At 50.6% G+C, this 19,338-nt stretch overlaps 1 protein-coding gene across 1 annotated transcript in view; it reads left to right on the forward strand.

The window, feature by feature from the left end:
• The window catches only part of Rasgrf2 (Ras protein specific guanine nucleotide releasing factor 2), a 181,240-nt gene that overhangs the window by 83,348 nt on the left and 78,554 nt on the right, over positions 1 to 19,338 (forward strand). The window contains exons 10-12 of the mRNA XM_004640933.2: positions 4,969 to 5,129; positions 5,942 to 6,008; positions 6,675 to 6,811. Coding sequence (XP_004640990.1) covers positions 4,969 to 5,129; positions 5,942 to 6,008; positions 6,675 to 6,811 — 365 coding nt within the window. The remainder of the gene's footprint in view (positions 1 to 4,968; positions 5,130 to 5,941; positions 6,009 to 6,674; positions 6,812 to 19,338) is intronic.

The following is a 19,338-nucleotide window of genomic DNA, read 5'->3' on the forward strand; positions in this document are numbered from 1 at the left end:
TAGTACTTTGCTCCATGCTCTTCTTGACTTGATGGTTTATAAAGAGAAATCTGCCCTTATTCTGATGAGTTTTCCTTTAAATGTGATCTTTATATGTCTACGTGTGATTTTGATTGTGTTGTGTTATTTGGAGTTCTATATGCTTCGGTTACTTGAATGTCAGATTGTTTTCCCATATTTGGGAAGTTCTCTGCTATTATTTCTGCCCATATTCTTTTTATATCATTTGTATTGAGTCCTCCTTTCTCATTGATGCCTATTAGTCTTACATTGTTCGTCTTTGCATTGTCTTGCAGATGTTGAATTATTTTTTCCTGCATCCTAGTTGTTTTTAAGAGATCTTTTCTTACCTTTTCACTGGCTGCAATGATGTCTTCAAGGTCTGAAAGTCTATTTTCACTTTTATTCAAACAGTTTTGCCAGCTTGTGATTGAGGTTTTAATTTCCTGTATAGCTCTTGGAGTCTGCTTCGTGCATTCGATTTCTTTCCTATATTGCTCATTCAAGGATTCTTTCATTTTTCTATTCCCCTCCATTTTTTATGAGTATCTTCTTTAGAAGCACTTAGCACTTCTTTCATTATAGTTATCATTTCTTTCCTTACTTCAGAAATTATTTCTGATCTGATTTCCTCTATACTTGTGGGACTGAGCTACTCTCCTCTTTTCTCCTGCAGGTGGACTTCTCCTGCACCCTATGGGTCATGGTTCTATCCAGGTCTATAGGGTGTCCTTTCAGCAGTTGTTTCTTTACTTCCGACGCTATGATTTCAGAGATTTCAGGGGTGTGATTTCCAGTTTCCTCTATACTATTGCCTCCTGAATTTGCTCTGGGTGGGCTCAGGGCCTGGGAATGCATTTTGCTCTTTTTCTTTGTCACTGTCTTCTGACCTTTGGTGTAGAGCTTAGAGAGAGTTACTGTCTTAGCATCAGGTCTGGATCTACCAAATTCAAACTCATCCCGGTGGGTGTGGCTGGGGTCTGGCTGCTGTGCTCCACTTCTTCCTGCCGCAGCCCTTGGAGGTGAACCCGCTGTGCCACTCTGGCAAAATGCTCCACTTCTGGATCAGCTGGGTGGGTCTTGCCTCTAGCCTCTCTGCAGGGAGTTCTGCTGCAGGGTTCCACTCCAGGCCTGTCTGATGGAGAAGATTCTACTCACATGTGGGCCCAGGCTCAGGGTAGAATGAGATCCAGTAGGCCTCAGGCAGTCCCGCTCGCATGCCGGGCCTGGGCACTGGGTCGAATGAAAAATTATTCTTTAAAATGTTGGAGATTCTATGAAACGGAGCATGATTTACCTCTAGTGGCTTGCTGGTATTGATGTTAGCTACTTTCATGAATGGTAGAAGGTCCATTTCAGTGTGTGTGTGTGTGTGTGTGTGTGTGTGTGTGTCTGTGTGTATTCCTGCACACACTTTCAACCCTGTGTGAATTTCTATTCTGAGAACTAGAAAATGTCGTCGTCCAGCTCACCTCACGCATCATCTCAGGAAAGGTGCGTCAGCCCGTCCAGCGGTATTGGGTGGGAGGTCGTGCTATAAACCACATAGGTTTCATTGTACATGGTTCTGATGAGAAGGAGGTGACAGCGCAATCACAGCAGTGGTCGAATGCTGCCACTCACTTTCCAAAATCCAGTGAGAAAGCCTGTTGAATGGACATGTCAGTGCCGGGCAGCCAGGACCGCAGTGCGGCCGCTCCCTGGAGGGCAGACCCCACCCTGTTCCTGGCTGGGCCAGGCGGGGCAGTGTGCGCCACTGCGTGGGGCTACTGCCCCTCCTCATGCTGCAGCCCACGGCAACGCCTGTCTTTTGCAATCGCCTGAAGATTAATGCACTGTCCCCCCAGAAGCACCCCAACTGCAGCTTGTGAGCCACTTAAAAGCAGTGATCAGGGTCTTGGGCTGGCTTCCTATCTCCAGCAGCCTGAAATGCATGCCAGTATTTGTGTGAGGATAAAGGTACCTTGGCGTGTCATTTAGTACAAGGCCACCGTGTCGTCAGCACTGTCTTTGTGGAACTGTGAATCAGGAAAATTAAAGGCGGCTGAAGACACTGCAGAGTGCCCAAGAACACAGCGGGGCTCTCTGGCACCGGCGTCACTCACAGCCACACCGCCTCGCCTGTCTGCCCAGGATGGGTTTGGAGGCCGCACTGCAGCTGCTCCGTGCCAAGCCCGGGAACCCGGACATTGCACTTCACTTTTGTCCCCGCAGAATTCAACAGAGAATCAGAGCACTTGCCAGGCTCGTGGGCCTTCCTGCGAATCTGGTGACAGTGATGACAGCAGCCTTGTTGTAAGGCGGCCCCAGTGGTTGGACAGTGACCAAGATGCCGTGCGTACACTGCAGCACACCTGCTGTACTGGGCGGTCACTAATTGTACTGCTGGTTACTCCTCTAATTTGTGTGAACGAGAGGTCTCTGCTTCAGGTCTCCAGGCTGTGTTGAAGCATCGTGGATACCGCAGTGCTAAGTGAAGTACGCCAGACACTCAAGCTTAGATGTCACTCGATTCCTCTTACACGGGAAACTCAAAGTGTGAGCGAAGAGCAAACGAACAGGTAGATGAACAGTGGGAAGAGAGGTCTTTCTGCAATGGGAAGCGATGGAGGGAGAGGGAGGGAGGGGAAGGGAAGGAGAAAGGAGTTAAGGCGCGCTGTGCCTGCGCACCATCTCCACGCAGGGCACAGGCAGGCATTGCAAACAGGTGCTACTAAAGAAACTTATGTTTTAATAAAAACCATAAGGTGGGATGTGGGAAGAGAATGCCACTGAAGTATGGTTTCCGTGCGCCTTGTTTATGAACCAAGCGACACTGGCACGTTTCCCCGTTGGTTCCCATGCACAGATTTCTTTCCACCCCTAAGCCACAGCCTCTGACTTGGAGAGGAGGTGAGCGGGGATGGATGGAGCCCATGGATGTACAGTTGCCAAGGAAACACTTATTTTATTTTATTTTATTTTTTTACTTCAGAACTGAAATCCACATAATTGCTAATGTGTGAGCTAACAGTCAGTTCTGTCACTTCTGGCTTAGAAAGTCACCCAATTGCTAGGAGCATGCACTAATGAGCACTCTATTATTGTGCTTTCACGGGCTTGGTTAAAGCTGTTCAGAACGGGCCTCTCAGCCCAGCCCCCACGGCCATCCCTGTCCCTGCCCCATCCCCATCCCTGACCCACACATGTGCCCAGCGGCTGGCTGCCGGCGGCCCTCACTCCCGAGCCCCTCTGGCTCACATGGACTCCAGGCTGTGCTGAAGTGCCGTGGATACTGCAGTGCTAAGTGAAGTACATCACACGCTCCCACTGGCTCTCCCATCATTCCCTGTCCAGGGCATGATCCCTAACTATACCCCTTACTTAGGCACAACCTTGAGGGAGCTGCTTAGCCAGGGTCTCAGTTTCCCCACCTGTAAAATGTATGTGGAGGAGGGTTGAAGCAGGCCCTCCATGGCTCCTTTAGCTTTGCTTTCGTCCCTGGGAGTCCCATGAGTCCCTGCTTGTCCCTTACTCCTCCCTCGCCCTCCCCTCCCCGTCCCTCCCCTGCTGCCCTCCCAACCTCCTCTGCTGTGCAGATTCCATCCCGGCCCAGCCTCTACCTACTCACCACCCACCTGACCTCTGCTCAGTGCCTTTCCTGGGACCCAGACTTCTCCTGGCCGTTTGCCCCAGCCCATTCACAGCCCAGGACTGGCTCCTCCGTGCCCCCTTGGGCACAGAGTAGCTGCCCACTCCATCTGTCAGATGTGTGTGTGTGTGTGTGTGTGTGTGTGTGTCCAGGCCACAGAAATGGAGGATGTGGATTGGGGCCTGGAGCCCCTCTGCAGCCACCCTGCCCATCTCTGTTAAAGGTAGAAGCAGTTGGGGAGCCTCACTGTTACTATGCTGATTTTGTGACTCATAACCAGGCTCTTGCTGCCTTAGATGTGTGTGTTCTTTATGTAATAAAGAAATTAGCGTTTATTTCCACTCAGAGAAATAATCTGTTCATTAAAAGAAACTCAGGAAAACTGTGAAGAGAAAATCGAAGTTGCTGGCAGTCTTCTGTCATCTGATGACCACGGGTGACGTCTAGGGGCCGAGCATGCACTGGGGCTGTCAGGAGGGCCCTGGGCCTGTGGAGCCCTGGGGGCGACAGCTTAACCCAACACGAGGAACAGTGCTGCTCGGTGGATCTCGGCAGCAGCACCAGGCGCCTGTAAGAGTCTGTCTTGGTGCCGCCTGGTGTTCTCTGTTAGGGTGGGAGAGGTTACTATTAGGTTATAATCTAGAAGTAAGCAGAGGCAATCGCAGTACTGTATAAAGTCTGTGTTGCTTCTTATGTTGTACGGGAGGTAGTTTTACTCCTGGGGAATGGAGTAGAGATTTTACTTGGTTTATTTTCCATTGAAAGTCCACAAAGAAGTTTTTCACACTCAATTTAAATGCAACTTGAAATAGCTGCTCTTCAAAGAACAGTCCTTAACTAAATTGCATTGGAGTATATAATTTATGTATTCTTATAATACACATGTGCTGTACATTCTGTGTTTCTGAAGTACAAGCGGGCTAATACGCTGATTAGCCACTGTCGGTGGTTCAGAAAGCACCAGCTCTGCGCTCCCGCGCCGTCACGGCTCGGCGTGCGGTTACATAATCCCCAGGAGCGCCCGAGGGCACAGCCGCAGGGAGGGAAGGCCGACGTCCTCATGCTCCGCGTGCAGACTGAATTTCTTTCACATTTGTGTTCTAGCTGATGAGTGCTGAGCGGACTCTCGAGTACTTGCAGACTCTTGCGAGGCGGGTGCACCCTTAACGTGGAATGCACGGCTCACCCCGCGCGGGCGAGGGGCCGGGGCCCGGATCCGGCTGTGCTCGCGGCTTTCGGCTGCTCTGGCAAGCGGCCCTTGTGTTTCCGGCCGAGAGGCCCCGCGCCTCGCTCGATGGGATTTTAATCGCTGTGTCCTTCGCCTTTGCAACCTGCAGGTTCCCTTATTCAAGTACCCTCCGTTGAGCGAGGGAAGCTCAGCAAAGTGCGACTGGGTTCTCTGTCTTTGAAAAAGGAAGGCGAGAGGCAGTGCTTCCTGTTCACCAAGCACTTCCTCATCTGCACGCGGAGCTCGGGAGGAAAGCTGCACCTCCTGAAGGTACGCCCGCCCTGCTTGCGCGGCCTGCCCCGCGGCTGTCCTAGGTGGGCAGCGCTTAAGTGGGGAGCGGTCGCGGCTGCCCATTTAGGCGACTTCGTTGCCATCTGGATTCAAAGTAATGAATATTTATTTTAACCGCACATTATGAGGCAGTGCAACTAAAATCCTAACCTGGGAAAAATTATTTTTAATTGACAGCCGCTGAGCTACAAACTCTTGGCAGATCATTTCAGTGTAGTGGCGTAGTCTTTGCTAACTGCCCTTTTATCTAGGGCCCTATAGCTTGCTGCCTGTTTTGTTAATAAAGTTTTATTAGAACACAGTCACACTCATTTGTTTACATTTTGCCTGTGTCTGCTTTAGTGGCAAATAACAGCTTTAACTGATTGTAGCAATGGTGTGGCTTACCACGCCTGTAGCGTTTACTCTCTGGGCCACTGGCAGGAAACGCTGGGCTGCCTATTCCTGCTGTTTGATTATCAACATTACAAAGCTGCGATGGAGCTTTGCACGGAGTGAGCCACTTCCTGCTCGGCAAATCCAGCTCCAAGGCCTCTGTGGTGGCGTCTGATCTGCCACGGGTGAAGCCCCCAGATCGTACAGACACGAGAGCAGGACTGGGGGGCAGGCGTGTAACGGGGATTGAATGAATTGTTTAGTAGGCACACCCACGTCTCACTGTGGACTCCAAGAAGTCACTTAGGGGCGGAATTGCCTTGCTTTCTTCTGTAGCAACTGAAATACAGGCTCTGAGCATCAGAGCTTCGCGGGGCCCCCACCTCCAGCCCTTACGGATGCCGCTCTGTTTCCAGACAGGTGGGGTTCTCTCCCTCATAGAGTGCACGCTGATCGAGGAGCCGGACACCAGCGATGAGGACTGTAAGCCACTTTCTGCCCCCAGCGGTCAGGGTGGGAGGAAAAATAAAGTGCTCTGGTTTTTAATCTTTCGTAGTTAAGAAGCGCCACTGTGCTGTCCCCTAGCTGTGGCCGGGCATCATTTAAGCTGCGAGCTTTGTCGAGCCCTCAGTGCACGGGACAGGCTACTGAGCTCACGATGCTAGCATTTTAGTGGAGGGGGGAGAAGATAGAGGAGCTGAATTAGTGTTGGATTTGGGCTGGGCTGTAGCTCAGTGGAAGGATGATCTGCCTCACATGCAGGAAGCCCTGGGAGCCATTCCCAGCACTGTCAGCCAAAAAAGTTGAAGTTTACACATTCTGGAAATTAAAATACACCTGCAGCGGACGGGACGCTGGTCCTTAGCAGCCTGCTGGCTTCCCCGCTTCATCTGCTTTGAGTTTAATAAAACTCTATAAAAAGAAGTAAGATGCCTGCGCCCAGCTCCCTGTGAAGTGCGGCCACTGCCCTGCGAGCGGGCACTGACACCAATAGAATTTAAAGAGGAATTGTGCCTCCCGGTGCCCGGGAGCAGCAGTACTGCCGACAGGAGCTCTGGACTCCGGTGCAGGCGGATTGCCCCGGGGCGCAGAGGGTGGCGGCTGCTGCCCTCGAGTCCTCTCTGACCCTTGGCTTTCTGTGCATTGCAGCCAAAGGCTCTGGACACATGTTTGGACACCTGGACTTCAAGATAGTGGTGGAGCCGCCCCACGCCGCGCCATTCACTGTGGTCCTGCTGGCGCCCTCGCGGCAGGAGAAGGCGGCCTGGATGAGTGACATCAGCCAGGTGAGGGGGGGCTCTGGCCATGTTTTCCTAAACTTCACAACATTAACATTCAGTGAGAATTTTTGGAGATAGTTTATGTTAACTCAAAATTTATATTTTAATGGACCTGGAGACCAGAATGCTAAATGAAACGGGTCAGATCCAGAAAGAGTACTCACATCGTTTATATGAGAAGCCCAAAACATAAATAGTTTAAGAGCAAAATAAAAGAGAGATGGTAGGAAACAGGAAGTAGACTCCAGAGGTGGCAAGGGGATGTGGGGTGGGGAGAAAAGTGGTCAGGACGCAGTCAGTGTGTAATGTGCACGGTTGCTGTGCAGCACAGCCATATCTAACAATAAAATATCACATCTGCTTCCTTTTTTGAAGTACGTTGTCACTGTTGTTGTTTTCCTAAGGCTGACTGAAATGTAGTGATTACACTTTAGCTCCTGGGTGTCTTGTGCCCACTGCACACAGCGCAAGTGCATTGGACAGGGTGGGAGTTACCCTGTTGCTGGTAAATTCTCAAATGACTTTGCTGGATTTTTTTGATTATTTGTTTCTCTAACAGGAAAATAATGACTGATAAAAAATGAGAGAGAGAGAGAGAGAGAGAGAGAGAGAGAGAGAGAGGCAGGCAGGCAGCTGGCTGGAGCTATGGCAAGGCATCATGCGCTAAGGAATGGAAAGAGATACGTGTGTGTTATGACATCTGAGCATGCACTCCTGTACTTTACATAGAAAATTTTAGGGGTCAGAATGGCTCGCCTTTCCAGGCCCAGCCGCCCCAGCGCGGGAATTTGGCGTTCGCTCCCACAGTGCTACATTTGGAAATGCGGTACTAGATTTCCTGGATTCAGACTCATTTGCTTTTCTAGGTGTACAGTCTTGCAGTACTGGGGATCGAACTCAGGACATTGTGCTTGCCAGGCAGGTGCTGATGCCGCTGAGCTAGCTACTCAGCCTGAGCTTCCTGGATTCAAACTCCGCGGGAATGCTGGCTCAGCTTGCTAATACTGGGGTAAAATAGCTGCTCTGGAGGCGGAGGTAGGAGGATCACTCAAGCCCCTGTTTCAGAAGCTAAAATCAAGTCTTAAGTTACCAGCTGTCTTAGTTTCTTTCTTCTGGCTGAGATAAGAAAGAAGTTTATTTTGGCTCATGTTTCAGTGCGTTGTTGTCTGGCTCCTTTATGGCTGACACACTGTGTCAACTTGAGAAGTCTAGAGGTTTAAGTGACTCAGTAGGGGGCCAGGGGCCTCACTTTGTACACGTGGCCAGCCTGTGCAAGGAGAGGGGAGGGAGCCGGCGTGGGTGCTGCACTTCTGGAGGCGCCTAGTGCGCACGGTATAAGGAAGAAGCCTCGCGCTCTCCCTTTACTCCTGTTGCTTTTCCATCTTCCAGCACATGAACTGTTGCCTCTCTGCTATGCCACCCTGCCTTGGAGCAAGTTGGCCAACCCGAGCTAAACAAATCTTCCCTTCCTTAATTTTGGGTGTCTGGTATTTTGTCTCAGCAACAAGAAAAAAGGAAGCAAGACAGAATTTGGTATCGGAGAAGTGCATTTGCTGCTGTGACTCTACCTGACCATGTGGTTCGAGAGCCTTTGGGAACGGCTCTGGGAAGAGTCTGGAAGGGTTCGGAGCTGTTGCCAGGAGCAGAGCTGGAACGCTGTACGCAGCCTGTAGGGGAGCTTCCGGTCCGGGCTCAGGGACCGGAAGGCTGATAGAAAGCCTGCCAGCAAAGACCAGGCTGCTGGGAGGGACTGCACTGCTTGCTGCGCTCCAGGTGATGTGTCTTATGGCTTGGCAGAAAGTTTGTCTGCATTTCGTTCATGTTGAGAGACTGCCTGAGACTAAGACCAGTGGACTAATTAATCTGGCAGAAGAAATTTCCAGGCAGTCTAGTGCTGAGGCAGTGGCGTAGCTATTTTGGGGGGCTTTTAGTCAGATTTATGTTGAGAATGAAGAGTGAAGAGCCCAGCAGAATGATTTAAAATGTGAGTTGGGCCAGAAAGAAAGTCTCTCCCGGTAAGGCTGTGGACTGCAAAGATAAAGCTGAGGAAATTTCAATTGCTAAAAAGGAACAAGAGAGTATAAAAGCCAGCCTGGAAGCAGCACAGGAAGTGACAGGTCTCCACCTTCTGCAGCTTGAAAGCCGCAAAAGGGAAAGCTCTTGCTTTTAAGAGAAAGCCCAGAACACTGTGTTCCAAGATGGCAGCAGCCACACTGGCTTCAGAATGGGGGCAGCATAGAAAATTTGCTCCTCAGAGCAACATTCAGAGTGCTCAGCCATCTGGACATGCGACCCCTACAGCCAGGAGACAGGAAAGCCTGGCTACTGCCCGCCTGGCAGCAGGCCTTCGTACCATCCACGTGCTGCTGGTTTCAGGTGCACGCAGAATGCAGGAGTTGTGGAGTTGAGGCCTCCACCTTGATCTCAGAAGGCCTGGGAGGCCACAGGGCAGTGTAGGAAGCCGCAAGGGGGAAGCTGGAGGTGCAATGGAGACCCCAGAAGGAAAAGCCAGAAACGTGGATCTAAGGAAAGCTGCAAGGAAGGAGCAAAGCAGGCCCAAGAGAAGCTGCAGGAGCTCTGAGCAGAAGCGCCATGGGTGGAGCCACCCAATCTCTATTTGGAGCCTGCAGTTTTCCACAGATGGGCTCAGATGCTGCACAGGGAGTACGGGGCTGAATGTTTGGCTTGCTGAGTTTTGGACCTGCGTTGATCCCATTCCTTTGTGTCCCCCTGTTTGTAACTTTTGGAATGGAAATGTTTATCTTGTACCATTGAATACTGGAAGTGTTCAGCTTTTCATTTGGACAGGGGCTTGCAGGGAAGCGTTGCCTTTCATCTCAGAGGAGACTTGAGATGGACTTTCCAGCAGTGCTGGAGCTCTTAGGACTTTGACAATGCTTGGGATGGACTGAATGGTTTCTTCAGAAGGGGATGTGCACGAGGCTTTGCGGGGCCAGGGGTGGAGTGTTATGGCTCTAATGTAATATAATGCTGTTGGATTTAGTGCTGCTTCTTGAGGGTTGTTAAAGCCGTATTATAATGTTCAAGTTGTGAAGTGACAAGAGTAAGCATTTCTTTTTGTATGGAGACCAGTTGAAAGAAGTGTATCAGGTTGCGGAGTTTAGGGGATGGATTGTCATGGGCGATACATTGTGTCAGCTTGGGAAGTTGAAAACTGTAACTCAGCCCCCCAGCAGGGGCCGTGGGAGCCTGTGCAGCAGGGGGCTGTGGAGCTGGGTGAGCGGCACCTGCCACCGGCAGGCAGCCAGCTTCCGACAGAAGGCAGGAGAAAAGGCTCGCCCTCCCCCTTTTGCTGGTGTGCTCTGCTGTCCTGTGCGGCCTTGAACTGTCGCCCCATGCCTTGCCACCCTGCCTTAGCGCCTGCTGATTACAGACTGAAACTTCTGCAAACTGTGAGCTGAATAAAGCTTTCGTTTCTTAATTTGGGGATTTTAGTAGTTTTTCTCAGCAACAAGAGGAAAGAACCAAGACAGGCTCCAAGGCTGGGAGCACATGGTGGAAAGGCTGGCAGAAGGGCATGGCCCACGGCATGGCAGCCAGGAAGAGGCCAGTGGAGGGGCACCCAGGGGGGATGGAGCCCTCTGGGCCACGCCCTCAGTAGGCATCTCCGCCAGCCCTGCCTCACAGCCGCATGCTCTGCTTGTCCGTGGGTAAACCCTCTGATGAGGACAGGCCCTCATGGGCCCACGGCCTTTCAGAAACTCTGCCTCTGAGCACGTGCAAGTTTGGGGGACATCTACACCTTAATGATGTCTTAATAATGTTCTTACCTCAAGACATTTGGGACACCTGGAGAAGGTAGATGTTGTGGATTTCCTTGCCTTTTTTCTTTTTTCAGAAGATCTCTTAGTCATAAGCCTTAGAAGAAGGTATGTACTCTGTCATAGTTCTGCAGTTAGTGTTCTTTTGGAAGAGATTAAAAATCGAGGATACAACAGAGAATGAATGGCAATACTCATTCTTGTTTGTTAAGGGAGTTCTACAGTCTCGATCTCATCTAAGCCTTGCATCATAGCAGAAGGCAGACAGAAGTACCTTTAGCCCCATTTCCCAGTGACAGCTCAAGGTCTTGAAGGCCAGGCATCTGCTGAAAGGCACCCAGCCGCTCCGAGTTGGGACTGCCATCGCGTCCCAGTCTTCCTTTCAGCGGTGTGCAAGACTGCCATCCATACGCAGAGGCTTCGCTTACGTAACCCGAGGGCTGCCGTGCTGGTGAATAAATAGCTTGCTGAAAAAGGAGTGGAATATGGGCTCTGTCATAATTCTCTGTGCATACTTGCCTCTCACGGTGGCATGCGAGCAGTATCTCCTTAGCTCTGTGCCACATTGGGGCGCCTCACGAGCTCTGGACCCTGCACTGACCCTCTAACCGCGTAGTAAGCCCTCCCACACCGCGGGGCCTGTGCAGGTGCGGGGCTGGCTACTACTCCCAAGGAGGAGGCGGGCTTGCAAGGAAGAAGAGAGGGGCAACTCCATGGAACACGTTGTGTAGGTGTTGTGAAGCCTAGCCACGTGGAAGCACAGGCAGAGCAGGAGCAGGCCACGGTGTTCGGTCAGTCAATGCTCCCTCCTGCTTGGAACGTGTTGAGGCTTCTACGACTCGGAATTGACGGGACCCCTGGGACTCCCCCAGGCCGCCCACTGGTGGGTAGGTTCAGAGAGCCACCCTTAGGGTACATGAGTGGCTACGCTGGTCTTGGAAAGAAAAGAGGAGTCCCAAGTTTGGCCTTCCGCACACATCCTTCTGTTCACTTAGACTACATCCAGTTCGGGAGGTGCTCAGCTTTCTCCTTATTTCCCCCGTTGCTGTGGCCAGTGCTGCTCAGCGCCAGCAAAATGATGGTGGATTTCATTTGTGGTGAAAGGAAGCTGCCACGGGGAGAGTGGACTGAGGGTGTAGCAGAGGAAGCAGAAGGTGGGACATGCAGGCTCCCAGGAAGTGGTATCTCTCCACGTGGTGGTGGGACCCCCACGCAGTTCCCAGCCTCAACCCAGCCTTTCCCCTGTGTGGCTTGGACCTTTGTCGCTTTGCTCATTCAGCAAACATGTTTATGTGCGCACCAGGTAAAAGAGGTGCCTGCCGTGGATTCCTGAGCCTGCATCACTTAAATACTAGTGTGAGGAAAGTACACATGAGTCTGTGTGTACAGAAAATGGGTGAGCGAGCTGTTCACGTCAGCTGCTCAGGGAAGGGCTGTGACCTGGTGGGTGCCATACGGCACCACGCCACGCTGGAGACCTTTAAACGGAGACCCCGTGGGGTGATGGGGGGGAGCCCTGGGCGCATGTGTGAGGAGGAGAAGTCTTCCCAACGTGAGAGGCAGCAGTGATGAAGCTGCGAGGGCAAGAGACACTGCTCAGGCTGGAGAATTCCGCAGAGGCCAGGCTGGCTGACAGGCAGGTGTGAGAGGGAAACAGGGACGTCAGAGGTCACCAGGCAGACAGGGACTCGTCCACACCCGCAGGGACGGCTTTCGTTGTGCTCAGTCAGCTGGAAGCTGTGCAGAGACTGGGGGAGAAGAGTCCATGCGCCGGCCTGGAAGGACTCTTCTGCTGCCATGGGGGAGTGGACTGAGGGTGAAGCAGGAGCAGGGGACGCTGGACATTCCCCTGTGACATAGGCGCAGGAGCCCCTATCTGTGTGGTGGTGTGGGCTGCAATGAGGCTCCTGGGTCTGGTTTCAGCTGAAGAAAGATCCATGTTCCGAGAAGGATCTGGGCTGGGATGGGAAACGAAGCTGGGGACAGCACGAGGTCCTTCCCCCCACCCCCCGCCACTGTAGGAGCAGGAAAGCTGCAAGGAGGTTGGGGGACCTGCTTGCTCAGTTTATGAGTAAACTGCTTACACATTCCTGAAATTTGTTAGTCTCTTCAGTATATCTCTGGCCATATTTATTATTAATGGGAGGTTCCTAGTGAATGCTTGTAAATGTACTGTTCAATATTTTATCGGGCACACAGAAAATATGGACACAAAAATGAAGCAGAAACATTCCTAACGTGCACCATGGTCAAACATTTGCCCAAGTGTTTCCTGCAGGGGACCCTCATGAGAACTCTGAAGCCACACCGCGGGCGTGACTCTAACTTGCCCAGGCTTCATGAGCGCGACAGGTCACTCTGCGCAGTTGGGGAAGCGCAGCCATGAAGCACACGCGTTTCCACCTCTGTGTCTCCCAAGGGTGCCACACAGGAACGACTGTACAGTTTGGCTCTCGCTGTGTGCACACCACAATTTTAGACCTCATTTTCCATTTTGGTTTCCTCTAGTGAATTGCATGTCTGTGTGTATGCGTGTATGTGTGTATACACACATCCAGTGTATTAATCTACCATCTGTGTCGCTTTTCCAAAGCATACAAGCTCTTTCCATGTGAAGTATGTGCGACGCGTCATGCTCAGAAGCCTCCCCCGTCCAGGGCCCTTGTTGGTCACTCCCTAGCCAGTGAAATGCCAGCCTCAAGGGCACAGTCGCTTCACTGGCTTGATGATTTCGTGACCCATGACTTGGCAGGCTGCTGCCATCCCTTCCCAAAGAAACACCTGGTTGCTTCACTGTGTCACCACAGGTGTCGCCTCCCGTGCTTCTGAGTCCCACAGAGGTGGGCTTACAGGCTACCTGCCACATTTCCCTGCCTCGTGGAGAATGTCGGGCCGCCTTCGGCAGTTTGGGCTCACATTTCTGCAGTTAGCAATGAGATGAACGTTGTCCACTGTGTTTGTTTTGGCTCTGTTTATACCAGGACACTGAGCCATTGAAACAGTTTGTACAGGCTAAGCAAATGGATGTTGTTCTCTGTGATTTTATCTTTTAAACATCCATCGATCTTTAGTTTTCTAAACCTTGAGCGTTCTGTGGTTTGAGCTGCAGCCACTTCGCTGGGCCGTGGTTTTGTGTCGAGCTACCTACGTGGTTCTCATTTAAGGTGATAGAGCGGCTCCAAGTGTCAGTGCGGTTCTGGCTTCCTACCAGGAGTGCTGCTGATTCAGAACTCCTGCTTTTGCCAGGTCTTTCGCTCTGGAGCTGTAATTTTAAGTGGGAACAATTGCCTGACTGATTAATTACACCTTCCGCTGGATCAGGAAGGCCACAATTAACTGTTGGCGCCTCAAGCAAAATATACAAGGAGCTAATGGTCTCAACCAATAATTCTTCCTGTTCTTATCTATTTATAGCAAAAGATCCAAGGCCGAAGATTTGGCCATTCATTTCAATAGACGATATTCATTTGTCGTACCTGGATTTTGCGATAATCATGAGTATGAGCTAAAATGCAAAACTAAAAGTCACCTGTGCATTAACTTCTTGGTTGGGGCTGAAATTATACTTTGTGCCAACCTTAGACTTGTGGGATGAGTTTGTAGACACTGGACTTGCTTGCTCCCTTAAAATAGCTTCTCTGAAACCAGGGAGAATTTTCTGCTTTAGCCAAAAACAGGAAATTGAAAGGAAAATGGAATGCAACCTTTTGTTCCTGCTACTTATCAGTATTGAAAAGTTAAAAAAAAAAATACAGTAGCATGGCGTTTGCTTAAGGCACTGCAGTATGTAGGAGCTCAGATGCCTGGGCCGGAGACGTCGCTCTCAGCAGCATCCTGGCCAGCTGCAGGGAGGCCTCATGGCTGGCTGTGGGTGCCACATCTGCTCGGACGCCCTGAGCCCTGACCTGTGTGCCCCCAACTTGGGCATCTCCTCTTCTCACCGCTTCATCTCAGGGTCTGCTGTACTGACATTGAAGATGTCTGACGCCCTGCTCACTTCCAGATATTCCTTCTAAACTGGGTAGACTATATTCCTTTCCCTGGACTCTGTCACCTATCCCAGCAACCAGATCCGTGTGTCAATACCACGCATTCAGGTGGTGCTCAGTGTGTGTATGTGTGGGGTTCCAGGACTCCCAGGATCCTCGAATCTGAGGATGCAGAGGGCCTCATAGAAATGGTGTAGCGTTCGCCCAGAACGTACATTTAGCCTCCTGCACACTTTAAATCATCTCTAGGTGATATGCAGCATCTAATGTCATGTAAATGCTTGGAGGTGGTTGTACTTGATTTAGAGAATGACAAGGAAAGACAATCTGTGAATGCTTCCTAAGACGAAAGATCCCCCCAAATATTTTTCACCCACAGTTACTAGACTCCACGGCCACCAACTCGGCCTGCAGAGGATGCTCATTCCCCAGTCCGCACATTCACAGATACGCTTTTGTAGACAGAGTCCTCTGTGGCTCAGGTCGTTTTCTAGAGTGGCACCCTTTGGAAGTGAGAGGCAGGTCGAGTGCTTGCGTTGGAGGGGCCGTGTCGCCCTCGGCCACAGGAGCCCAGCCTGAGAGGAGAGCACCTTTTGGAAACCACTCCATGCATCTGCTGCCTGGGGAGCTGGAGACTATGTTCTCATCTCTGTGACCTGCCATTGCACTGCGCTGTGAGCGTCCATGCAGATTGCCTACATATTTTGTTCTCCTAAAGTTAGAGTAAAAATTTATTTTTATTCCCATTGCAAATAATTTGAATGCCTCACACAATGGACCAGAAATATTTAGGACTGAGCCCTGAGATGGGACAAATGACACTCAGAAGTGGTCACGTGTCTCTGTGTGTCTGTCTGTCTGTCTGTCTGTCTGTCTCTCTTTTTTCTTTTTTTGAGATATAAACATTTATCTCATGTTCCAGTTGTGCTGGTGTAGAGGCCCGAGCTGGTTTCACCCTCTCTAGCTACCATAATAGAAACCTTTCACAGACAGATTCAGTAAAATAGAAGCAATTGACAGGTAGAAAGGGAGCCCTCTAGACAGCAGGCACAAGAGGATTTGGAGCAGCAGCGGAAAGCTGGTAAGCCAAGCCCTTAGAGACTTGGGGCTGCATTTAGGTGGAAATTGGCCCCCAGCCCAGAAATGTTAATATTTAAAGGGAAAAAGAGAGAGCCAGGGTGGTGAGTCCTTGAGTGTGCTTGGGATCCCCACTTAAAGCCTGGACCCTGGAAGATTCATGAGATAAGAGCTTACAAATACCATTCTTGGGCCCCAGGACAGAGAGGAGGACATTTATCTTTGTCTTGAGCTCTGAGTTCTTAAAAAATGAATATGTGTCTGACGTATGAGTTTTCAATTTAGATATAGAATAATCACATGGTATAAAAGTCCCAAACTGCAAAACTCTTACAAAAAGAGCTTTTGACTGTAGGAAAAATGTCAGGAAAGTTGTGGAAGCAAGCAGAAATCCGCTCCAGTGGCAACACTTCTGTCAACCAGGGCTTATGGCGTGGGCTGACACAGAAATTGCAAACCCTGCGAGAAGTCCTTATCCTGAACCAGAGTTGGAAGACCCGGAGGGCAGACAGATCAGTACTGAGGGAACGGGGCTGATAGAATGACAGCCTGGAGAGGATTGTAGAGTAAGTGCTTGAAATAGAGCTATGAAGGACAGGGAGGGAAGGCCTAAGGAAGGACAGGCCCCCAGAAGGAAGGACGTCATCATGTACAAGAAGGACAAGGCTGATCAGCCAGGGAAGCGAAGAGAAAATCCAGAAATGAAACTGCAGGTATAAAATAGAATTGGCTGGTAATTCATGGGGAGAGTGTTCAGCTGAAGCTGATGAGAAGATTAAGAGCTAAAGAATGGACTTACTAGGAAGTTACATAGAAGATAAGGAGAAGTATGAGAGAGATTCAGAGAGTAGGGTTGAAAGGGCAACGTACTTCTAGTGGGAATGCTAGAAAGGTCTGATAGGATAGAGAGCTGCAATCTTCAGACAGAAAATGAGTAGGAATTTTCTTTTTACGTATTTGGTACAGGGTCCCACTGTGTAGCTCGGACTTGCAGTGACCCTCCTGTTTTCATCCTTCCTAAGGCTGGGATTACAGGTGTGCACCATCAAGCCCAGTCTCAGTGGCCAGCTCAGTGCCCCCAGGCGTGAGGCCGGTGTGGCATGTGGTGCTGGTGATCGAACTCTGGTCCCAGCACTTGCCTAAGCAGGCACTTAGTCCACTGAGCTATCTCACCAGCTCAGGAATTTTCAAAATGGATAAAAATATGAGTCTTCATATTCAAGAAACAATAAATGCTAAACTGCATGTACTCAAAACCCCATTTAGACACACTGAGGCAAAACACAGAAGATCAGACAGAAAAGGACATATCTAAAAATGTAGAAAGACAAGTTACCAATGAAAAGATTAGAAGAAAAGTAGCATTTTTTTCACAAGGAGAATGTCGACTAGACTTTGTATAATACCAGAAAACCCGTTTATAGTAGCAGAAAGAGGGCAGTCCCGGAAGGACTGTGGTGTGTGTTTAGACCGCAGGTGTACAGACTGAAGACGGCAGAGCTCTGCAGGTCAACCGAATGGTCTCAGAGGATACTGGGCACAAAACAAGTGTCTGCGGAAGCCTCGAAAATGCCAGTGACGTTGTACGTGGCAAGGGGCAAAAATGCATGGCACAATGAGGAGGGGCGGCAAAGGACGAAAAGCATCAGCTTCGCGAAAGTGGTCCTGGGAGGAGAAGGCTGGTGGGAAGGAGGGCGCCGGCCTTCTCCGAGCTTGCGCTGACGCAGCCGGGGAAGGCAGGAAAGGTCCTGTGGCCAATGTGGCAAGACATGCTCCTCCTTCATCTCAGGAGCCGGCCGTGGAGGTCCCATTCTTCTCTGTATGTCTGAAGAATTTCATAACTAAAAAACATTAAAATGAAAAATGAAAGTCTACATTTATTTCCTTTTTGACTGTCTTAAATTCCAAGTTATGAATCACTGTATTCATGAAGGGGGAGAGGTGAGAAAAAAAAAAGCCAAAGACCTCCTCTGTTCTTTCTCAGATGTATAGTGATCTATTTAAAAATTAAATTGCTTAATGATATCTTTTTGTGAGGGTTAATTTTCTGACATTGCTATTTTCTCTTTCCAGTTTTCTTTGGTAGGATTGCGTTTTTTAAGAAATGAAGTATTTCAGCCAAAGCAGTAATCTGACGTGTATTCATATCAGGTGTGACAAAAGGAAGGTTTCTGTTGCATGTCTGCCCTCCTGGCTATGTGGCCTCTGCCCCAGGTGTTGTCATGGTGCTGTGTCCCAGCCCCTCCTGCTCCCTGGGAAGTCCTGCTCAGAACCTCAGTGCCCTAATCCACACAGAGGGGGAAGTGAGGCAGAGGAGGGCGGTGCTTTTGCTGCAGACAATAGGAAGGATGGGTCTGTGCAGGGGGGTCCACAGAGCAGGCTCCTGTCGACCTGATGCTAGAACCACACCTGAGGCTGCCTGTGGTTGCCATGGCAGCAGATTGTGTCTCCTGGGCAGGTAGGCCAAGAAGACTGGACTTGAGGCCCCTTTCCTTTTGGTTCACTCTTTTTTTTTTTTTTAACATATTTAGTACAGGGTCTCACTGCACAGATAGGACTCATAGTGATCCTCCTGTTTGCAGCCTCCCAAGCACTGGGATTACAGGTGTGCGCCACCATGCCCAGTCTTCGTTGCTTTCCTCTTTCGAAAAGCTAGACCGTAACATTATGGACTTAGAGTACATCCATTCTCCTCCAAGTGACTCAGCTGTGCCCTTCTTTGTGGCAGAGTAGCACTCCGTGGTGTGTAGACCCCGCTTTCTTTGTCCATTCGTCTGTGATGGACATAGGCTGCTTCCGAGTCAGCTGTGTGGAGCTGTGCTGCACTCAGCCCAGGTGTGTGTGCACACTGCAGTATGGTGTCTGCTGTTCTCTCAGGAAGATAGCTGAAGGGGACAGTTTTCGTTTCCTAAACATCCTCCATGCCTGTCTTCACAGTGGCTGTACTAGTTCACGTTCCTACCAGCAGCATGGAAACTTGTTTCCCCCACAGCCTCACCGGCGTTCCTTATTGCCTGGTTTCTGACTATTGATATTCCCTCTGGAGTGCGATAGGATCTTGGTGTTGCTTTCATTTGCATTTCTCTAATGGTCTGAGATGTTGTCAGACAAATAAGCTTAAATATCCCATGGTTTCTAGTCCATGAGGACCCCAAAGTGTAAACTAAGAGCAAGCGAGAAGACAGTAGGAAACAGAGAGCTTTCGCGGAAGGGCAGGGGCTGGGGGGGGGGTGCGGTTGTGCAGAGTGCGCCAGGCATGGGTGTAGTGCCCCAGCTCCCCGCGAGGCCGCTAAGTACGGGGCACCATGAATGTGGACTAGTAAGCCTAAAAGACAAAAGAAGCAGAGCGGCTGCTCTGGCTCTGGGGCAGGGACAGGCGCAGTGGGCTCGCAGGGGTTGCCAGGACCCCGTGGCTGGCGTCCCTGAGTGCTGGCCGGTGTGCAGTACTCTGTCTCCCTTTCTGGATGTGACCTTGGAGGGGTGCCGGTCCCCTCAGCGGACTCAGCCCGGGGGCGCAGTGGCCGGGTGCAGACTCAGCCCTAGCCTCATTCGTGTGTCCCTGAGGCCTGGCTCTGCATCCCTGAGATCAGGCTGCGGCTCCTGTCTGGGCTGCTTTTTGCAAACTCATCCTGTGACTGGCTGCTCCTGTCCTCAGGTGCTCCACCACTGGGATCCAGGCAGAGGG

Source organism: Octodon degus, unplaced genomic scaffold (genome assembly GCF_000260255.1).
Source record: "Octodon degus isolate 3935 unplaced genomic scaffold, OctDeg1.0 scaffold00129, whole genome shotgun sequence".
In the NCBI taxonomy this organism is placed as follows: domain Eukaryota; kingdom Metazoa; phylum Chordata; class Mammalia; order Rodentia; family Octodontidae; genus Octodon; species Octodon degus.